The sequence below is a fragment of the Pogona vitticeps genome, chromosome 4, assembly GCF_051106095.1.
Source record: "Pogona vitticeps strain Pit_001003342236 chromosome 4, PviZW2.1, whole genome shotgun sequence".
Classification (NCBI taxonomy): Eukaryota; Metazoa; Chordata; class Lepidosauria; order Squamata; family Agamidae; genus Pogona; species Pogona vitticeps.
Genome location: NC_135786.1, coordinates 116832475 through 116852741, shown reverse-complemented (window position 1 = coordinate 116852741; position 20267 = coordinate 116832475). Strand labels below are relative to the sequence as shown.

At 44.2% G+C, this 20267-nt stretch overlaps 1 protein-coding gene and 2 long non-coding RNA genes across 3 annotated transcripts in view; 2 read left to right on the top strand and 1 right to left on the bottom strand.

The window, feature by feature from the left end:
* The window catches only part of LOC140706756 (uncharacterized), an 82100-nt gene extending 63033 nt beyond the window's left edge, over nucleotides 1–19067 (top strand). The window contains exons 3-6 of the long non-coding RNA XR_012086602.2: nucleotides 4227–4439; nucleotides 15593–16103; nucleotides 17949–18009; nucleotides 18823–19067. This is a non-coding gene — a long non-coding RNA (uncharacterized LOC140706756). The remainder of the gene's footprint in view (nucleotides 1–4226; nucleotides 4440–15592; nucleotides 16104–17948; nucleotides 18010–18822) is intronic.
* Nucleotides 1–20267, top strand: part of LOC144588873 (uncharacterized) — a 550407-nt gene that overhangs the window by 295128 nt on the left and 235012 nt on the right. The gene's annotated exons all lie outside the window — the stretch shown is intronic.
* Nucleotides 1–20267, bottom strand: part of AXDND1 (axonemal dynein light chain domain containing 1) — a 130868-nt gene that overhangs the window by 87275 nt on the left and 23326 nt on the right. Inside the window, exons 9-11 of the mRNA XM_020789787.3 lie at nucleotides 10960–11100; nucleotides 10763–10867; nucleotides 6997–7117 (exon numbers count right to left, since the gene is read on the bottom strand). Coding sequence (XP_020645446.3) covers nucleotides 6997–7117; nucleotides 10763–10867; nucleotides 10960–11100 — 367 coding nt within the window. The remainder of the gene's footprint in view (nucleotides 1–6996; nucleotides 7118–10762; nucleotides 10868–10959; nucleotides 11101–20267) is intronic.

Sequence of the window (20267 nt, the reverse complement as noted above, 5' to 3'; positions counted from 1 at the left end):
AGGAGGACCAGCAGGGACACGTTGCCCCTGTTGGCCTCCCTCAAAAGGTCATCGCACAGGGCGACCAATGCCGTTTCTGTACCATGGCGCGGCCTGAAGCCCGACTGAAATGGATCCAGGGCATCTGTTTCGTCCAGGCGCGCCTGAAGCTGGTCGGCCACCACCCTCTCAACCACCTTGCTTAGGAAAGAAACATTGGCGATGGGCCTATAGTTGCCAATCTCGTCCGCCGCCAAACTTGGTTTCTTCCTAATGGGCCTAATGAGTGTCTCCTTGAGGGCAGATGGAAATCTGCCCTCAAGGAGAGACCCATTTATTATTACAGTGGCCCATTCCGTTGTTATCGGCCTGGCTGCTTTGATTAGCCAGGCCGGGCAAGGGTCAAGGGAGGAGGTGGTGGCGCGACAGCGATCAAGCGCCCTGGCCACAGTGTCAGGCATGACTGGCTGAAAAGAATCAAAAGTTACCGGGCAAGACGGAGCGCTGGACATCTCGGCTCGACTCACTGTGTTCAAAAAAGGAGAGAGGTCCCGGCGGATGGCCTCCACTTTAGATTTTAAAAATGCTGCAAATTGGTCCGGTGAAAAACTAGGGGGAGGCCCATCACCCGGACCAATTCCGGATAGGTCGCGCACTATACGGAATAATTCCGCCTGCTGGTTGGACGCTTCGCTTATCCGGTTAGCGAAGTATGCTCGACTGGCAGCCTTTACCTTAGCCAGGTAAAGGTTAGTGGCGACTTTAACAGCTATCCAATTGTGATCCGTCGGGTCCTTTCTCCATTTGCGCTCTAGCCGTCTCCTTATCCGCTTCAGCGCCCGGAGGTCCTGGTTAAACCAAGGAGCCGGGCGAGCTCTGCGTTGGAGAGGGCGCTTAGGTGCGATCGTGTCAACAGCCCTAGCCGCAGCGGCGAACCAGCTGACGGTCAGAGCCTCGACAGGAGCGCCAGCCAGGTCAGTCGGAACTCCTCTCATGGCATCCTGGAATCCATTCGGATCCAGTAGTCTTCGAGGGCGGACCATAACAATAGGTCCCTGCTCCCTGCGAGGGGGGAGGGCCATGTTGAGGTTACATTTTATTAGGTGATGATCCGACCATGATAGAGGGACCGACTCAAGGTCAGTCACCATCGGACCACTCTCGCTCCCACTGGTGGAAAAAACCAGATCAAGTGTGTGGCCACCCACATGGGTGGGGCCGTTGACATGTTGGGACATGTTCAAGAAGGCCATGGTCTCCAAGAACTCAAGAGCTGGACCGGAAATCTCTGCCTCCGCATGCACATTGAAGTCCCCCAAAACCAACAGCCTTGGGGAGACCAACAGTGCCGCAGAGACAAAGTCCACCAGCTCCGGTAGGGAAATGGCTGGGTCGCGGGGAGCACGGTAACCCAGCAAGATCCCAATACCGTCCCTGGCCCCTATCGACACGTGGAGAGCCTCCAGACCCGGCTTTACCACCGAGGAGCGCCTAGTAACCTCTAGGATGGATTTGTAAACAATGGCAACTCCCCCCCCATCCTTCCAGTCTACCCTGGTGTTGGACAGCATAACCGGGCGGACAGATGAGTGCTAGGGGGGGACCCCCCTCTCCGCCTATCCATGTTTCAGTTATGCATGCCAGGTCTGCATCCTCCTCCAGGATAAGGTCGTGGATTACCTGGGCCTTATTGGATGCAGACCTGGCATTCAACAACACCAGGCGTAGAGTGGAAGGCTGGCTGGACTGGCTGCCTCGATACTGAGGGCTGGTCACGATCTCAGAACAATGCACAGCCTTCAGGCATCTGTGCATCGTTCTTCTTACACGAGTAGGGATCGTGGCCACGCCATATTTCCCTCTACCCGTGACCACAGAGATATTTTGGGGTCCCTCACTGGGGTGGCAGGCCATCAATTCCATGTCAGAAGGGGGAAGGGAAGGAAGGAGGAAGGAAGGGGGAGGAAAGAAGTAGGAAAGGAGGGAAGAGGGAAGAGAAAAAATTAAAATAGTGCAACTAAATCAGATAACAGAAAAAAAAACTAATCATATAGCAGAGCATAAAAATAATATACATAAAGTAAATAAACATAGCTTAAATACAATTAATAATATCAAAGTAAAAATTAAAAATAATAATGATAACAATAATAATAAATAAATCTAACTACAAAGTCCCAAACTGGTTAGCCCCCACAGAACACCCAGAACTGTCCTCCTCCTCCACCTGGCCTTGTTACTGATGTAATCGGCCTTGACGATGTTAATAGTGGCGCTGATTTGCAATGTTCTTTAAAGGGCCAGGAGTCACAATGTTCAGCGATGGATTTTTTGGCCGTGAAGTTATAGCTAAGCAGAGTCAGAGGCACCAGGTGGCTAGCTAGAAAAGGCTCAGACCCTGCCATTTTTCGCCCCAAAAAAGCAGTCAGGGGGACATCCTCAGCAGATGGGAAGAAGCAAGCGGGGAAAGGTAGACCTGGGGAGAGATCCCCTAACATGGGATTTACCTCAGGATTTGAGAGACTCAGTGGGCTAGCTTGAAATCCAAGGCTCTGAAAGATATGGGAGCAGTATTGGATAAGAGCGGAAGCCTGGGTCAGAGCAGATCTGAGGTGATAGGAAAATAAAAGCAGAGACTTGAAAATAAAATTATTTTGGTGTCTGAGAGCAAGAATAGCTCATACATTGAGAGACAGTAACTAAAAGGTTCTGAGCTGGAGAACAGCCAGAGAGAGAGCTGCTGAGTGAAGCACAACAACATAGTTACTGGAATTAACAACAGAAAGACAGGTCCTTTTAAAAAGCAGTACAGACATTAAAGACTATTTCACTCAAACACGCCACTCAAACATAGCCAAAAGGGGAGTCAAGAGGCACAAAGTTTACCTCAGGAAGTGGAGGGAAATGGAGACCCTCTAGCTCCAGTGGAACAGGAGGAGACGAGGATTCCTCCGAAAAATGTGTCCTAAACTCCCAAGATTTTGAAAAATGGAGGTTAGAACAGGAATTCAGGCTTGAAGAATTGGAGGTCAGGGAAAAAGCGAGAGCTGAAGAAAGAGCTAGGGAACTAGAGCTCAAGGAGAGTGCTGAGGCCAGACAAATGGAATTTCAAATAGCGGTGAAAAAACTGGAATTAGCTACTCAAAATAATCATCATCATAATAACAATTCTAGTGAGGTAAATATCTCAAAAATCAACCTAAAGAAATTTCCCCAATATAGGAAAGGAGACTGCCCTGAATCTTTCCTGATATCATTTGAGAGAGCATGCTTGGACTTTGAGATTAAGGATGATGAAAGGATGATAGTTTTGAGATAACACATAAGTGGAGATTTAGCTGAGCTTTATTCTCAGATGCCTCTGGAGCAAGCTAGAGATTTTGAGGCATAAACAAAAATAGTATGTTCTAGATTTGGCATAAATGCAGAACACCTTGGAAGATAATTTCATTCCCTTACCAAAAAGCCTGAAGAATTTTATGCTCAAGTGGGGGCTAAATTGATTCAATGTTTGGACAAATGGATGGAACGTGAAAATGTCACTTCACTAGACCAAATGAAAAATGTGGCTGGTTTAGAACAATTTTATTCCATTTTACCAGGGGAATTGCATCATTTGGTCAAAGACAAAAATCCTAAAAATGTATTACAGGTATCTGAATATGGTGATTCCATTAGTGAGATTAGAGATCCTAAGTTTTCTGAGGGAAAATTTTAAAGGCAGAACTGGGACAACAGTAAGAAACCCTTCAATAAAAATTACAACAGTAGAATGTCAGGGAAAGATGGCCAGCTTAGTACCTCACCTAAGTTCCAAGGGTCTAGTCCGCAGAAGCAAATTAACTCTGAGGAAAAGTTTGACAGATCTCCTCAGTATGATTGAAGGACTAATAGACAGTGTTCTAACTGCAGCTAGTTAGGGCATATTCAATCAAATTGTATGAAGAACAGTAAAAATAAAAATGGAAATGATCGTCAGACCAAAAAGGTTTACTGTATAAAACCAGTGGAAGCCACTGAAGGAGGCTGTAACAATGGTTCTGTCTCCATGGAAATTAGCACGACAGAAAATTCTGATCTGCCACAAGCCAGAGTTGTTCAGTGCTTTCTTATAAAGTCAGATAATATTTTACTACAGAACCCAGGTGAGAAAATTCTTATTAACGAGAAGTCTTATGTGGGGGTTGCTGATTCCTGTTCCCACATAACCCTTTGTCAGCCTGATGTAGTTCCTAAAGAACATATAGATGAGAAGATAAAGGCAAATGGAGAGGTCATCAAAGGAAGAGATCTCAGTGGCAGCAAAAAGGAACTGAGGCAATCACCAGGACCACGTGCACTAGGGAGGTCATGGCGAACACATCATAAAGCTCTAGAATATTCTGGAAACCTCTGTGCAAGTGCAAATTAAACCCTATAGTGTGCATTCACAGAGACCACGAAGAACAGCACCCTCTTAAGTATGCCTGCGTAGATTCCTTACAGTCTTATCTATGGGAACTCTTTAATTCTTTGATGCGGTTTATCCTGAAAGAGAATCTAATAATCTAAGGTTATTGAAATCTTCACCTCATAAATTCTGAGACTATCATAAATCTCTTCCTGGAATTCAATTGATTTGCAATGCCAAACTGTACTTATGCTGACGAAAACAATGATCGGGCTATCATTGTGCAACTGTCTCCCCCCTTTTTTTCATTAGTTAACAGCCCTGCAAAGAAGTTAATATCACAGATACCACTTCTTCTATGTTTTTTATTAGGTTCTTTTCTTTCATTCCAGGAGTTGCACAGCAATATTGTTTAATCTCCTTCCAAAAGTCACCTCTTGGGTTTTCAGTATCATCTCATAAACTACAGCGCAATATTGTTCAACCTCATTTCAAATGTATTAGTATAAGTTATACCCTAGGTCACCCTGAATGGTAAAAGAAAAGTCACAAAATTAGGTCAGAAAAAATTACAATTGACATAATAGCCTAAGCCTGGCCAGAACATGCCAGTTCTTTCTTCTGCCCAGAATGCTGAAAGAAGTGAAATTTTGCTTTGCCTTGGAAGCAAATAGAAGTCACAGAGGGCCATAATACATGCCAAACTCACTCATCAGAGGAAAAGCTATTTAGAAATTAAAAGAACCACATTTCTAATGTTCCTTAGAGTTAGACTAGACATTAAAGAGGAAACTTTAGTCCCTTTGATAATCTGTTTTACATCCTGCAACAGGATTTCCTCTGAGAAGACACATGTCACAAAAATGTAATTAAAATGTTGTCTAATATGACCATTAGTGTTGCTGCAATGTGGATGGTTCTGGCCTGCAGATCCAAATGCACGGTGCACACACACACTCTTGCTGTGAAGCAGAAACTACTGAACATACTGTACCTCAGCAACTAACTAGCCTCCTTTGCTATTACATCCTTTCAAGGTTTCACAAAAGCATTTGAATTCATCCACTGATTTTTGAATTCATCCACTGATTTCCCAATTGCTTCTATGCAGTGTGCTTTATTTAAAGAGCTGTGCAAAATGTTTGCAGGTTCTCTGAGAAAACGCAAATGCTTATTCTTTTTCAGCCTATATATTGATTCTCTCAGTATCTGCTTTAACACCATTAACAAAATATATGTTAGGAATAGAGATCAATCATAGTAGTCACTCAGGAAATATATACCTAATATGATAATACCAGGGTCAAAAAGCCACCTAGGAATGAGGGCAATGTATCTTGTCATCACTCTGAAAGGGCAAACATTTTCCCCTGTTTCTCTATATTATCAACAGTCTTTTAGCAGAAGGCAAAAATGATCAAAGGAAATGCACTGTTTCAACTAAGGCCTAACTATTTATTGCAAGCTGCTCTAATTCTGTAAAGGGGGCAAAAACAAAATGCTCTAACACATGAAAACATTTCCTTTATGTCAGAAATAATTTCCCTACACCCGGGATTTGCCACCCCTGTAAATTTGAGCCATGTTGTTTCTCATCTTCAGCAGTCTACTAATCGTTTAAAAGGAAGAGACTTTGTGATAAGGGAGAATCTCTTTCAGTATGCATTTTGGCAAGAAATGGCCAAATTCACATTTCCTGAACCAATGTGAAAAATGAACAGTTATCTTTGATTTTTGTATTTCCAAGAATTTGCTAGTGTAGTACTTTGCTGAAAAAATGCATACAAAAATGTGTGTAAGGGAAATCAACAAACCAATATTTAAAGAAATTGCTTGCCAAATGTAAGTATAAAAAACCTTCTTAAAAACAGCATATATCAGGAGAAACAGAAATATAAGGAGAAACAGAAAATAGAAGATGTGTAGTTTTGTCTAATCATTTGTTTATTTTGTTTAATCATTTGTTTATTTTGTTTAAAATCCACAAACTGATGTGGAGGTAGAGCATAGTCATGGGGGGGGGGGAACCTTAGTGAAAGAAATGCATCTACATCTGTCTGTCAGAGGGGCTAAGACTTTACTGGTCAAATGCTCTCTGCCTCTTCTGATTTCTGCTATCCTCTTGGCTTGCTCTGCTTTGAACATTCAAGCGCCCTTTTAGTTCCTCTCCCTTGCCTCTTGTCAATCTGAAGGGTGGGAAATGACAGCACTAGTCATCTCGAAGAATGTTACAAGCTCTAAAAATAGCTGCCCATGAATTCTGCATAATCACAGAATATGCTGGATTCCAAACAGCAGCTGGCAGGATGAAATCACACGGGGAAAAAAATCTTGCAATTTACTGCAAGGCAAATATAATTTTCTCCTTTCAGAAACCCCCAAACATTAATCCTCTCCTCTGTAAATTTGAATAAACTGTGGTCTAACCTGCAATTGTTCTGAAGATAAAGATACACATTTGTAACTAAATTTATAAAATAAACAGTTGTGCAAAATGGTAATAATAAATGAGAAAAAAGTAACATCAACAATAGTGATGTCAATAATCTGGTAGTTCAACCAACAGCGTTCAGAAGTAGACAGTATTATCAAAAGCAAGACCACTGCCTTCCTTTTCCACCAGCTACCTTCTGGGCCAAATCATATGTAGCAGTGCTCCACAGCTCTTTTTCTTTAGACAATTGGTGAATCTGAGCCTCAAGCCTTGCTCTCTGCAGTTCATACAGTTGACGGTATTCGTCCAAAAGGCTAAAAAAGTAAGACATGAGATATCAATATACAGGGCATATCACTTGTCTGCTCATTAATACACCAGTCCCTATCCTGATAATATTAAAAAAACCCCAGATAATTTGTGGTTACCTGTACCATTCAAAGACAGTTTGGGGAAAGAGGCCAAGTTTTGACTTTTCTTAATTCTCCACATGTCATTCACTCATATGGCAACCAAAAAAAATTTGCAGATTGTTTGCTTTGACATCACAGTGAGACAGTATGGGATGCCAGTGGCCAGTAGGCTTTTATCTCTTTCTATTTCACTAAGCAAATCTTCTCTAGCAACAAAGAAGCTGAAAAGAATCAGTAAAATAACAAGAGATCAAAACCCACAAGCCCACAGCAGTTCCTTCTTTTTCATTATGACTTCAAGGGCCAAACTAGATACTAAAGGAAATGCATATTATCTATGATCAACCACTTTCCATCCTGCAGCAATAGGATTTTCTCACATATAATTGTTGTTGTTTAGTCGTTAAGTCATGCCTGACTCTTCATGACCCCATAGACCAGAGTATGCCAAGCCCTTCTATCTTTCACGGCGTCTTGGAGTTGGGTCAAATTCATGTTGGTAGCTTCGATGATACTATCCAACCATCTCGTCCTCTGTCATCCCATTCTCCTCTTGTCTTCATATTTTCCCAACATCAGGGTCTTTTCCAGGGAGTTTTCTCATCAGATGGCCGAAGTATTGGAGCCTCAGCTTCAGGATCTGTCCTTCCAATGAGCACTCAGGGTTAATTTCCTTCAGAATAGATAGGTTTGTTTTCCTTGCAGTCCAGGGGACTCTCAAGAGTCTCCTCCAGCACCACAATTCAAAAGTACCAATTCTTCAGCGGTCAGCCTTCTTTATGATCTAGTTCTCACTTCCATACATCGCTACTGGAAAAACCATAGCTTTGACTATGCGGACCTTTTGTCGGCAAGGTGCTGTCTCTGCTTTTTAAGATGCTGTCAAGGTTTCTTGTCGATTTTCTCCCAAGAAGCAGGCATCTTTTAATTTCATGGCTCCTGTCACCATCTGCAGTAATCAGGTAGCCCAAGAAAGTAAAATCTGTCAGTGCCTCTATATCTTCCCCTTCTATTTGCCAGGAGGTGATGGGACCAGTGGCCATGATCTTAGTTTTTTTGATATTGAGCTTCAGACCATTTTTTGCGCTCTCCTCTTTCACCCTCATTAAGAGTGAACTTAGGTCAAAAAAGGGCAGGAAAGTTTTTTTCATTTTGGTTTGTAAGTCGAGGCACTGTTCGCAGGTCGAAGCAACTTTTTGCGAATGGAGCTGTTCGTAAGTCGAATTGTTCGCAAGTAGGGACATTTGCAAGTCGAGTTACCACTGTAATTCCTCTGTGTATTCTTGCCACCTCTTCTTGATGTCTTCTGCTTCTGTGAGGTCCCTACCATTTTTGTCCTTTATCATGTCCATCTTTGGACAAAATGTTCCTTTAATATCTCCAATTTTCTTCAACAGATCTCTGGTTTTCCCCTTTCTATTATTTTCCTCTATTCCTCTGCACTGCTCATTTAAGAAGGCCCTCTTGTCTCTCTTTGCTATTCTTTGGAAGTCTGCATTCAATTTTCTGTAGCCTTCCCTGTCTCCCTTGCATTTTGTGTCCCTTCTCTTCTCTGCTACTTGTAAGGCCTCGCTGGACAGCCGCGTTGCTTTCTTGCATTTCCTTTTCTTTGGGATGGTTTTTGTTGCTGCCTCCTGTACAATGTTACAAGCCTCCATCCATAGTTCTTCCGGCACTCTGTCCACCAAATTTAATTCCTTAAATCTGTTCTTCACTTCCACTGTGTATTCATAAGGGATTTGGTTTAGATTATACCTGACTAGCCCAGTGGTTTTTCCTACTTTCTTCAGTTTAAGCTTGCATTTTGCTATAAGAAGCTGATGATCACAGCCACAATCCGCTACAGATCTTGTTTTTGCTGATTGTATAGAACATAATCAATCTGATTTCGGTACTGCCTATCTGCTGATGTCCATGTGTAGAGTCGCCTGTTATTTTATTGGAAAAGAGTGTTTGTGATGACCAGCTTGTTCTCTTGACAAAATTCTATTAGCCTTTGCCCTGCTTCGTTTTGAACTCCAACGCCAAACTTACCTGTTGTTCCTTTTATCTCTTGACTCCCTACTTTAGCCTTCCAGTCCTCTATAATGAGAAGAACATCTTTCTTTGGTGTCACTTATAGAAGGTGTTGTAAGTCTTCATAAAACTGGTCATTTTCAGTCTCTTCATCATTGGTGGTGTAAACTTGGATTACTGTGATGTTGAAAGGTTGGATTCGTATTGAAATCATTCTATCATTTTTGATATTGTATCCCTGTATAGCTTTTCCCACTGTTTTGTTGACTGTGAGGGCTACTCCATTTCTTCTACGGGATTCTTCCCCACAATAGTAGATATGATAATCATCTGAAATGAATTCTCCCATTCCTTCCCTCTTTTAGTTCATTGACGCCCAGGATGTCAGTGTTTATTCTTGCCATCTCCTGTTTGACCACATCCAGCTTACCAAGGTTCCTAGATCTTACATTCCAGGTTCCTATGCAGTATTTTTTCTTTGCAGCATCGGACTTTCCTTTCAATTCCAGGCGCATCTGCAGCTGGGTGTCCTTTTGGCTTTGGCCCAAACACTTCATTAGCTCTGGATCAACACGTACTTGTCCTCCGCTCTTCCTCAGTAGTATGTTGGACACCTTCCGACCTGAGGGGCTCATCTTCCAGTGTCATATCTTTTAGTCTTTTGTTTCTGTCCATGTAGTTTTCTTGGCAAAGATACTGGAGTGCCTTGCCAGTTCCTGCTCCAGATGGATCACGTTTAGTCAGAACTCTACATTATGACCTGACTTTCTTGGGTCTCTCTGCACAGTATAGCCAATAGCTTCTCTGAATTACTCAAGTCCCATTGCCAGGACAAGGGGTCACAAATAGTGGGCTTCAGCAATCAGACATGTAAATAAAGCTTGTGATTACCTTCTAACAACAGTCATAAAATAAAGCACACTAAATGCAAGATAGGCAAATGAGGATGATCATGTGCAGCAACAAACAGATAACTTACACCAACTGAGGAAATTCCTCCTCTAAAACCTGCTTAGCATAACATCTTATCTGATACTACTAAGCCTTCCTCAGTACTTATTTGCTTAGTTGATGGCTTCAGAATTCTCATGTTAAAATCTGGCTCTTTTATATATTGCTAATGTAATACCTACCTACAGCATAAGGCTGATATTCTGCTTATCATTCAAAAGCAGAGTGTGAAGCTTTGCAAGGGTGTGTGTGAGAGAGAGAGACAGAAACTGTGGTGACCACAAATTTCAGAACTGGGAGCCAGATTTATGGCAAGGTTCAAAACCTGCTTTTGAATATATTCAGGATTAAACTGAGGAGGGGAAACAGCTATAATCAAATTTTTATATCTCATAATAACCAGAAATACTCTTCAAACATCCATCTTTTCTGGTTTAGAAGGTATACTGATCATTTATGCCATTAGCTCCAAATTCACAAAGTCCAACCCTGAATCTACCTTTAAAAGGTAGATTATGTTTATGGCTCAAATTCTATTTTGTTTAGCAATCCCTTCCCCCAGCCTAATTTGGAACTCACGTTGCATTCATCTCAGACTCCTGGACAGCTCTTGACAGCTCCTCATAGGCTTTTTCTGCTTGGAGAGTTGCTTTGCGGTCATGTTTTCGTATAGTATTCAGCTCCCTGTTGTTGAACAAAGCAACACCTTCAGTTGCCTTGTACAAATGTAATTTTTATTCACAAAGTTGAAGAAAAAGAATAGTCAAAAACTAGACCTGGTCAGTTGTCCTATAGCTTCCTTGAAATTGAACAGCTCATCTGTGATGTGTTTGTCCATTACTCGTTGTGCCATCATTTCTTTATAGAGATTCCTCATCTGTCTGGGAATCCGTTCCAGCAACTCAACGTATCTTTGTCTGTTGTAATAAGATGAAAAAATCGCCTTGCATTTAGACAACTCTATTGTCTAAATAAGAATTCTTTCTGGAAATGGCTCAGAAACAACTAAAACAAAAGAAATCTTTGCACAGAGAAAAAGTAAAAATGTAACATAATCAAAACAGGAAAGGGCTATATATATTAAAAATGGCTAGTAATTACTGTCAAAATCCTAGTAATTATTGTGCTTTTGGGACCTCATACATATTAACTAAACTGTCAAGACCATGTCATACAATTCTTTTGGTACCACATAAAATTAGACTGGCTTTGAAACACATTCCAGTTACATATACACTCGATAGCCTAAACTACCAATCCTTTCCCAAGTAGTTACTTCCACAAAAGACTAGGGCGGATTATTTGGCTGCCAAGATAGTGTCAGACTAGGATGCCAATTAAATTGGAAGCCTTGATACAGCATGGTTTTTGACAATGTATTTTGTGTTTTCTGGATTGAGTTTCTAGATGAGTTTAGTTGCTCCTCTAAACTCTTTTAACAGTGTTTCTAATAGTGGCTATTGTGTTGTTTCAGTTGACTGTGAGCAACCTTGAGTCACCTATAGGGAGAAAGGGGGTAGAGATAAAATAAAATAAACAGCACAGAGGACTGAATTTCTTCTTTTACCTTACAATATGGAAGAAATTGCCATTTTCCCAGCTGAAAGGAGTTTCTGTTCCTTTGCCCAGGAATATGAGGTGAATGGCAGCACCACTATTGCTACACATTCCTTTAGAGCCCATGATATGGTGGGCATGGTCTTACAGCTTGCTCAGAAATATACAGAGGCCTGAAATGAGGGTCTACTGACACTCAAGTCCTGAGATTCAGGGAACAGAGCCAAAGTGTTCAAGACTCACAGTGGGAGCAGTAACTAGAAAGATAAATTATTTGCTAGTGGATTCTTGTCCACTTCTCCCATCATGTTTTCATAATATATTAACCTTGTCTCCTCCCTTTTATACTTCTAAATGTGGGCAGAAGGCTAGGAAAGGGTCCTGTGGAAACAATATTGCCCCCAGCTTTTGTTTTGTTTTGTTTTGTTTTGACTCTTGAAACATCAGTGATGACAGGGTAATAAGAGCTTAGAAAATGAGAACGGAGTCAGTCATTGCTAGAGAAGCAGGGTGCATACTACCACATAGTTTTTTGCTTTACTTATATAGGCCATAATCTGGTTCACCTTGACATATACATTATTGTGCTTAGCTTTGTTGGAAAACTTATCTTTTCTAATTTAATGTTATTCTCCCATTCAGTTGTATCAAGCACATCAAGTGGCTCACAAAGCAGAATAGATAACACCCAACCAGTTCAAAACATGGGGTTTAAGCACAAACTGTGATAAACTTATCTCCTTACAGTCACAGCTGCTGCCTGGACAACCTACTCATATTATTCAGAAAGCAAGGGGATATGAAGGCCCATATACCATACCTGGACTTGCAGGCAGAGCCACCCAACTGAGGTTGGCCGCCAACAAGAGAATGAGAAGAGCAGAGCTCAAAGACAGTTCACATAGTTATGTAGTTCAAACTGGAAGACATAATCATCTGCTGCTGATAATATTTAATTAAAACTAATGAAAAGGACAGGTTACTTACCTGTAAACATGGTTCTTCAAGTGGATTCTCTATGAATACACACTAGTGGGTTTAAACAGCGCCTGCGCTGGTCTCTCGGAATTTTCTAGAGCTGAAAGAAAAAGTAACAATGTTTTAGGCTACCCTATATTGCGCATGCCTAGCCCGCCAATGGCTCAGTTCCATATGCCCGCCACAAAGAAGAGTTGGGACTCGATTCCAATGACGGACATGTGGGGAGGCCGGGCGGGACATGTGTATTCATCGAGAATCCACTTGAAGAACCATGTTTACAGGTAAGTAACCTGTCCTTCTTCAATGTGGTTCTCTATGAATCCACACTAGTGGGTGACTAGCAAGCACACTTACTGGTTGGTGGGCCGTCATTGTAGTAATGAAGTAAGTACAGCCCGTCCAAACCTGGTCTCGTTCTTAGCCCGGAGGTCCAGCTTGTAATGTGAAACAAACGTGGACACATTAGACCAGGTAGCCGATCTGCAAATTTCTTGAATATCGACTCCCCGCAGTAAGGCTGCTGAAGTGGCCACAGCCCTGGTTGAATGGGCTTTGAGACCCTCAGGAAGAGATTTCTTCTGAAGCTCACAGGCCAAAGAAATAGTGGAGACCAACCATCTAGAGAGAGAGGATGACGAGGCAGCTGAACCTTTCCGCTGACCATAGAAGCAAAGAAACAACCTAGGAGTCTTCCTAAAATCTTTAGACCTAGTAACATAATAGGCAAGTGCCCTTCGAACATCCCAAGAATGAAGCATGCGCTCAACATCTGTAACTGCATTGGGAAACAACGTTGGTAAAAACAAAGGTTGATTAACGTGGAACTCAGACACCACCTTTGGAAGAAAGGAAACATCAGGATGTAAAACAACTTTATCCCTGTAGAATTGGAGATAGGGAGAATCCGCACGCAAAGCTGTGAGTTCACTAGCCCTTCTAGCCGAAGTGATGGCAACTAGGAATAAGGTCTTGTATGAGAGGAACTTAAGGTCACACGAGGTCATAGGCTCAAAGGGGTGCCTAGTAAGGCTGTGTAGCACAGTCTGCAATGACCACTGTGGAACTGGTTTCTTCAGTGGTGGTCTTATATTGCTCAAGCCCCTGAAGAAAGTTTTAAGCATTGGGTGCAAAAACCAACGGGATGATTCAGAACCTTGAGGCTGAAAAGCCACAATAGCTGAGGTGTAAACCTTTAGAGTAGATTTGGACAATCCAAAATCGAAGAGATGTCGCAGGTAGAGCAGGAGAGTAGACAAGGCTACCGGAGATGACTGTAAGTTGCGTTCTTTAGCAAACTTCAAAAACTTTTTCCATTTGTATTGATAAAGTGCCTTCGTCGCTGGTTTACGAGCTTTATCAATGACTTCAATCAATGATGGGAAATCCTCCACGCTGTCAAGTGGAGGGTTTCCAAGTCCAGATGTAGAACCTTCCCGTCGTTCAGAGTGAGCAGATGTGGATGTAACGGTAATGTCATGCTGTCCGTGGCACTCTGAAACAGTGTGGAGAACCACAGTCGACGTGGCCACCAGGGAGTGATTAGGATTGCTTCTGCCTTCACCCGCAGAGCCCTGACAATGGTCTTCTGGAGAAGAGGCAGTGGCGGAAAGAGATAGATGAGTCCCATGTTCCACGGGACCATGAAAGCATCCCCTAGGGAGCCTTCTCCCTTCCCGGCTCGAGAAGCATAATGTACGCACTTCCTGTTGTTGTGGGTCGCAAACATGTCCACTTGCGGCTGGCCCCACATGCGGCAAAGCATGAGAAAAACTTCTTGATCCAGTTCCCAGTCGTGGGTTTGAGTTGAGTGGCAGCTCAGGTCGTCCGCTAGTTGATTGTCCGCGGTTGCAATGTGGATGGCTACCGGAAAGATGTGTTGCTGGTAGCACCACTCCCATAGATGAACTGCGAGAAACAGAAGGGACTTTGATCTTGTGCCTCCCTGCTTGTTCACGTAGAACATTGTGGTGGTATTGTCTGTGACTATCTGTATGGCTCTGCCCTTCACCAGTGGGAGAAAAGCCCTGAGGGCTTTTATGACCACCAACAGTTCCAAATGGTTGATGTGTAGTGTAGACTCCTCTGGAGACCATAGGGCATTGATCTGGTGACCCTCGCAGTGGGCTCCCCAACCCAGCGGGCTCGCATCTGTCGTGACTTGTCTGGTAAGTTGAATGGGCCTGAAAGGTCTGCCAACTAAGAGATGTGGGAGGAACGTCCACCATTGTAGTTGACTCGTGAGTTCTGGTGTGACTCTGAGACGCTTTCTTTGGCTGTCTCTCTCGGGATTGAAGAAAGTGAGGAGCCAAATTTGCAGCAAGCGCATCTTTAACCGTGCATGAGACAAGGTAGTTGTCGTCGAGGCCATGAGGCCAAGCAGATGTTGTGCTAGTTTGGCAGATACCGTCCCTCGCGGTTTGAACTTGTGAACCGCCGTCCTGATCTTTCGGATGTGCTCCAGAGGAAGGAACATGCGAGCTTGTACCGCATCGAGACGCGCTCCTATGTAATCCATCGTTTGGGAGGGCTCCAGGTGAGACTTCTCATAATTGATGGATAGGCCCAGGGCTTGAAGAGTGTTGAGGACATAACGAGTGTCCCGGTATGCCCTTGCCTTGGATCTGGACACGATTAGCCAATCGTCGATATACGGGTAAATCTGGATCCCTTGCACCCTCAGGTAAACTGCCACTGGGGCCATACACTTGGTGAAAGTCCTCGGTGACAAGGAGAGGCCGAAAGGGCCACAAACTGATATATCATTTCCTTGAATATGAGACGTAGATACTTTCTGTATTTTCGATGTATCGTAACATGAAAATAGGCATCCTTGAGGTCCACCACCACAAACCAGTCTCCTTTCTTCAACAGGTGAAGGATCCCCTCTAAAGTGACCATCCTGAAGCAACGAGGCTTGAGGTAAGAATTGAGGCCCCTCAGATCCAATATGGGCCGCAGACCGCCGTCCCTCTTTGGAACCGTAAAGTACCGGGAGTAAAACCCGTTCAGAATGTCTCGCTGAGGAACCCTCTGGATAGCCTGTTTCTTCAGAAGGGTGAGAATCTCGTCGTCTAGGATGGGATCGAACGAGGTAGGCCTGACCCATCCCAGAGGAGACAATTCTATAAACTCCAGGCGGTAGCCGGAGTTTATAATGTTCAAGACCCAGGTGTCCTGAGTAATCATTCGCCAGTTTGGAAGGTAAGGAGAAAGCCTTGTGAGATGATGGGTGGACCGGATGGGCTCGTGGAAGTCAAACATATTGTTTTGACTTTTTTCCCGCAGGTTTAAAAGATTGGCGTTTATAAGACTGAGGCTTGAAGCTGGAAGCCGAAGCCGAAGCCTGAGGAGAGCAGGGAGCCGTTTGAGGTCGGAATGATGGGTATGTTGAAGGCCCAGGTTGTTGGTAAGCTTGTTGTTGGGGTCTAGGCTGCCACTGGAATTTGGGGGCTCTAGGCTGTTGCTGTACTGCATAAGACTTCGCTGTCTTCTTGCTCTTATGCAAGCTCTCAAGGTTCTCATCCGTATTTTCACTAAACAAACCAGATGCATCAAAAGGCAGGTTCTTGATTCTGGCCTTGATGTCATCAACAATATTAGCAGAGCGCAGCCAGGCATGCCTCCTTAAAGTAATGATGGAAACCAGGTTCCTGGCATTTGCATCAGCCACATGATGAGAGGCCAAATGCTGGTGCTTGGAAACAGTTAAGGCCTCAGCATGAGCGTTGAGACACATTTGTCTGATGTCCTCTGGGGCCACCTGAAGAGCTGGCAGCACTCTTTCCCACAGCTGCTTCTGATATGCACCCATAGCCACTAAGTAGTTAAGAGCTCTGAGTGCAAAGGTTGTCATCGAATAGAGTCTCCTTCCTAAGACCTCCAAGTCCTTTCCCTCCTTATTAGTTGGAGTTGGGTGGCCCTTAGCTGGTAATCTAGAAGCGCTAGACTCCACCACCAAGGAATTTGGAGCAGGGTGTTTCAAAAGAAAGGAAGTCTTTGAGCCGTGCACACGGTACATGTTTTTGGTACGTCTGGAGATAGTAGGAGGGTTCACTGGATGCTCCCAGTACTCCATGATAAGGTCCATCAGCTCAGGAACATATGAAAGGCTGACTGGGCGAGACCTGTCCTTATGAATGTCTCCAAATATAAGGTCATCCTCACGAGAAGGAGATTTTTCTATCTCCATCCTGAGAGCTGCAGCCATCCTCGAGACCATCTGGGGGTAGGAGGAAAAGTCCTCTGATGGGGAGGAAGGATGGATATCCGCTGCATCTGACCCCAGAGGTTCGCCTGGAGGTGGCAAGTCCAAAGACGCCTCTGAAGTACCCTCATCTTCTTGTTCAGAAGACGTTTGTATATCCTGACTGTCCTCGTCAGATGACTGGAGGATGCTAGGATGAGAGGCAGCATCCTTAGCCTTAGCAGATTTGTGAGGTTGAGGCACCTGAGGCACAGGTTCAGGCACCGGGTGTACCGGTAGCGGAATTGCCTTCGGCTGATTTGGTTGAGGATCAGTCGATTTCGTCGACGCCGACGGGGCATCCTCAGAAACAATAGGGCGTTTGCGATGCCGGCGTTTCCTCGGTGGCGATGTCGATGACGAGGACGACGAGGTATATCGGGACCTCTTTCTATGCCTTTGTCGGTCCCTCGATGTCGAGGAAGAGGACTCTGAGGAAAAGTCCCGCCTACGACGTCGACGACGAGACCTCTTCCTTTCTCTACTTTCATCAGAGTCCGAGGAAGAATAGTCTCGACGTCTGTGCTTCTTGCGCCTGTCGACACCGGAACCGCGTTTACGCTTGCGGTGATGCCGGGTCTTTTTCGGTGCAGGCTCCTCCTCTAAATCGGACGCTGGGAGCTGAGAAGAGGGGGCCTCGACAGGCTGAGCAGGTCTCCCCAGTGTAGACGGAGACTTGGAGCCTGGGGATCCCGGCGTGCTAGTCCGGGATCTCGACCCCAGCCCGGTTAGGATAGGGCTATGAGGGGCGTTCGGCAAATCAGCCACTATCTTCTACAGGTGGCTCGTTGTCAGCGACTTCTCGACAACGGTCGGGGGCTCTTGCCTAAGAGGCAAAGATGGAGCCAAATCCGACGCCGACTCTCGGTCACGAGAGGAATCTTCTAGTATAGGTGAAGGCAGCAATGTTGAGATAGAGGGAACGACGAGCGTAAGCTCTCTAGCTCTCGACGATGACTTTGTCGATGTTTTCTTCTTTTTCAGATGCTCGGACGTCGGTGGACCAGGAGGCTTGGCCGATGAAAACAGCGAGACCGAGGTGGAGGTAAGAGTCGTAGATGAGGTCTTTTTCTTTTTTGACTTGCCTGTAGCAGACTGCTTAAGTACCTTCCCCTTAGACGATTCCGGTGCCGAAACGACCTTAATCTCGGAACGCACCGAAGAAGTAGAGGGAGCCACCTCCATTTGTGAAGGCTGGGAAGCGGACAAAGTTTGTTTCCACAAGGAGTATTTGAGCCGCTGTTGACGTGCCTTGAGAGTGACCTTAGTGAACTGCTTGCAATGCCTGCAATGGGACACCGCGTGCGACTCTCCCAGGCAGTACAAACAAAGCGAATGTCCGTCCTGGAAGGGCAGCTTTCTCGAACACAGGCGGAAAGGTCCTCTCCTGGGAGATGGCTTCTCTTTAGGAGGCATAGACCAAAAAGACGATGAAACTCCACAGTAGTGAGGTGCACGATCACCATTAAAGGGAGCAAAAGCTGAAAAGGCCAGCAGGAAAGTCCAAAGAATAGGCAATTGGAGAATTCCGGTAGGCGCGTGGCGCCTCAGCGGGAAGCCAATTATAGGCTATTAGGCCCCAGCGGGAGGCCGCCAGAGGCAATTAGGCTGGGGATCACCGAAAGTTCGAAGTAAATTCACCAGAGGCCAAAAACCAAAGTCAGAAAACAATCCGTGGTCAGGGTAGCGACAGTAGAAAAAGGGCAACAACAATTCAATAGCCAAACGAACCAAAAAAAAGTTGTAGCTCTAACCGAGAGGTCCCAACTTTCACTGGCGGAAAAATGGAACTGAGCCATTGGCGGGCTAGGCATGCACAATATAGGGTAGCCTAAAACATTGTTACTTTTCCTTTCAGCTCTAGAAAATTCCGAGAGACCAGCGCAGACGCTGTTTAAACCCACTAGTGTGGATTCATAGAGAACCACGTTGAAGAAGCTTTCTATCATTCTCTCTTTCAGGTTCCAAGGCTCCCTGGAGAAGGCTTTAGGGGCCTTGGGATGCAAAAGCCTTGAATATTCAAAAATTGCTGCCAGATCACTGCTGCTGGGATTAGGATATAAATCAACATGTCAATAAATAAAATAAAATAAAACACTATTTGGAACACTTTTGGTGCTTTAGTCTATGTGGATGGTTAGTCTCTGCCAAAATACGGCTGTGGGTGTTATCTGAGGTGACAAGCCTGTGACATATTTTTAGGTTGTGGCATTGAAAGAGATGACGGAGAACCGCCCGCCCCTGTTTTATTTTCATCTATTCTACTGTTTTACATTTACAATATATTTTCCTATTTATGCAAAACTATTCTAGATAAACAAGATTGTTGATGTTTAGTTGTTAAGTCATGTCCGACTCTTCGTGAGCCCATGGACCAGAGCATGCCACGCCCTCCTGTCTTCCACTGCCTCCCGGAGTCGGTCAAATTCATGTAGGTAGCTTCGATGACACTGTCTTTCTTTTCTCCAAACCTTTATTGGCATAAATACAGCTGGGATTACTAACAATAAACACAACGGGTTATAACTTGGAAGTTAATTTAAGAATCTCAAGCAGAAAAATAGCGACAGCTTCAGTGATACGGGAGGAAGAATCGTTCAGAAAAATCTCAGGGGTGTTCGGCAGGGAGGATAACCAGGGTTCTAGTAGTGCCTTACGAATGGAAAAATGAACTGGGCAGGAAAACAGTATATGATCAAGTGTATCCGGAACCAAATGGCAGAACAGGCATAATCGATCCTCTTTAGGAATATTTGCAAATCGACCGGCATGGTTCACTGAGGGAAAAATGTTGAATCGGGCTAACATAAATGCTCTTCTTGACCTGGGGTTGATAAGTGAGGAAAAATAATTTGGGTGATAACCAAGTGAAGTGAAAAGGCCAAAAGAGAGCAGGGAACAGGTAGGATTCAGATTGGCTGCAAGAACCTCAAACTCATGCTGCCAGAGTTTAGATTTAATAAGAGCATGAGCCTGTTGAATTCCTAAATCATTTAGGGATTCTAGATTCAAATCAAGGGATTGAAGTTTAATCTCAATCAACTTCAGCCACTTGGAAAGGAAATTGTCTCTGAGTAGATCGTATAGTAAGGAATTGGGCTTGGAGTTTAAATGTAAACGAAGCCAATATTTAAATGTGGTGGACCAAGCAAGGGTAGAAGGGAGATGGGTACCTAATTCCAAAACTAAAGTTGAAAGACGAATCATGTTGGGGACTCCTAAGATTTTCCTGAAGAAGGCAGCTGCCAAAGTGTCAACATCATGATCTATGGCCTCGATCCAAATAGGAGCTCCATATAGTAA